At 35.5% G+C, this 1674-nt stretch overlaps 1 protein-coding gene across 2 annotated transcripts in view; it reads right to left on the bottom strand.

The window, feature by feature from the left end:
- LOC122056957 (dihydrolipoyllysine-residue succinyltransferase component of 2-oxoglutarate dehydrogenase complex 2, mitochondrial-like) overlaps positions 1-864 on the bottom strand; it is a 6590-nt gene extending 5726 nt beyond the window's left edge. The window contains exons 1-3 of one of the 2 annotated variants that reach the window (XM_042618929.1): positions 710-864; positions 297-373; positions 90-164 (exon numbers count right to left, since the gene is read on the bottom strand). In XM_042618929.1, the coding sequence (XP_042474863.1) occupies positions 90-164; positions 297-347 (126 nt within the window). In that variant the 5' untranslated portion in view covers positions 348-373; positions 710-864. Of the gene's footprint in view, positions 1-89; positions 165-296; positions 374-539; positions 684-709 lie in introns of those variants that run through there. The other variant, XM_042618930.1, reaches the window with a different exon arrangement.
- Between the last annotated feature and the right edge of the window lie 810 nt (positions 865-1674).

The following is a 1674-nucleotide window of genomic DNA, read 5'->3' as shown; positions in this document are numbered from 1 at the left end:
TTTTGGGCGTCGGGGGTGGGGGGCACTAGTCAACCAATCTACACACACGCGAGAGCACGCACCCACACAAAGAGAAAAAAGGGAAATACCTCTTTGCCTGCAGTTGAATAACTTCTCTGGGTAGACGCCGCAGGACGAATCCTCTGTAGTGGGTGACCCAAAATCTGAAAACAAATGATAAGCCCGAAATAAGAAAACAACTTGATGAAATAAAAATTGTACTTTTATCGAATTTGGAACACATAAACACGAAATAGCAGAGACAAACAACAAATAGTGAAAAGTTTAGGGTCTACCGAAGCAGATGATCCTCCGGAAGCGACTCTCCGCCTTATAATCCCCCACATCTCTTCCTTGTTCCAACGCTACTGACCTATACATTAAAATTATATAAGAACATTCTGAAATTCAAAAAGCTATATATATATATATATATATATATGATCATTAAGCAGGAAATTTACAAACTTAATAAAAGAAAGCAATCATCCAGACGGTTTCGATCTAACAGTTATATATTCAGAAACTCATCATTCTACCTCGAAGCTTTCTGCGAAGAGCTCGACCAATAGGAAAGTGCGAATAATTGAGGGGAAAACAAGAGTAAAAGAATTATACTGGTAATGAGAAGAGATTAGATAATGGAAATCAAAATCTAGAACTTCTCAAATTAGCCATTGAAGCAGATCCGTAACGAGGCTCTCTGTACCTGTTAGAAGACGAATAGCTTCTTTCTTCTTCCAAAACTAAAGTCCAGACTCCAGAGATGGTAAGCAATAGCCAGCGGAATAAGGAAAATTTAAAGTTGACAAGGCAAGTCCTCCTATGCCTAATTTGTACGATTCACTCGGCTCTCTAATATTCAATATTAAATAACAAAATAACCTCTCTCTTCTTTTTTTTTTTTTTTTTTTCAATGATTGATTAAAAACTGCTCATGGATATCATATTATTAAAATAAAAAAATAAAAATAAAACTCTCATTTTTTCAATGTCTCCCCTTTGGTTACCAGAAGAAGATGTCTGCCGGGTGTCAATCGGTCGGTTGGGACTTAGTTTCAATTAGTCCATTCGGTTGATCCATCCAGTTCATTTTTTTTAGTGATTCATAAAAATTTGATTTGGATTCTCTCCAACTATGTTCCCTCCAACTCTTTCCAACTTTTCACATACATTTTTTTTTTTTTTGGTAAGAAACTTTTTCACATACACAAAGCAAAATACATGGGGAGTTGGGGACATATAACCCCAAGCTTGCGCATATCTAATTGGAGAGGATCCCAAGCAATTAAAACCCTAATCGAACCCAATTGATGAGGGTTCAATTTGATTCAGACTGGACTAGTCATTTTGGTCAACTCAGACCTCTTAATGATAAACTTCGATACCCTTAGGTAAACTTATAAAAGCAGCCCATCTTTATTTTTGCTTTTTTTTTTTAGTAGAAGGCACAACTTCATTACATGTAGAATGATGATGTTAGTTACCAAAAAAAGCCAAATTATGATGTTGCAATTCTGACTATTGGAGAGATAGTACACGTTTTAAATCACATCCTCTTTTTTATTAACATGTATGTTCATGCACTCCCACAATCCTTTGACTATAACAAAGCATTATCTCATAATCAAGGATTTTCAAATCTCAAATTTACCACTTGGCAAACTATATTTG

The sequence above is a fragment of the Macadamia integrifolia genome, chromosome 12 (assembly GCF_013358625.1).
Source record: "Macadamia integrifolia cultivar HAES 741 chromosome 12, SCU_Mint_v3, whole genome shotgun sequence".
NCBI classification, from domain to species: Eukaryota; Viridiplantae; Streptophyta; class Magnoliopsida; order Proteales; family Proteaceae; genus Macadamia; species Macadamia integrifolia.
Note: the sequence above shows the minus strand (reverse complement) of the source record. Positions and strands in the feature narration are given on the sequence as shown.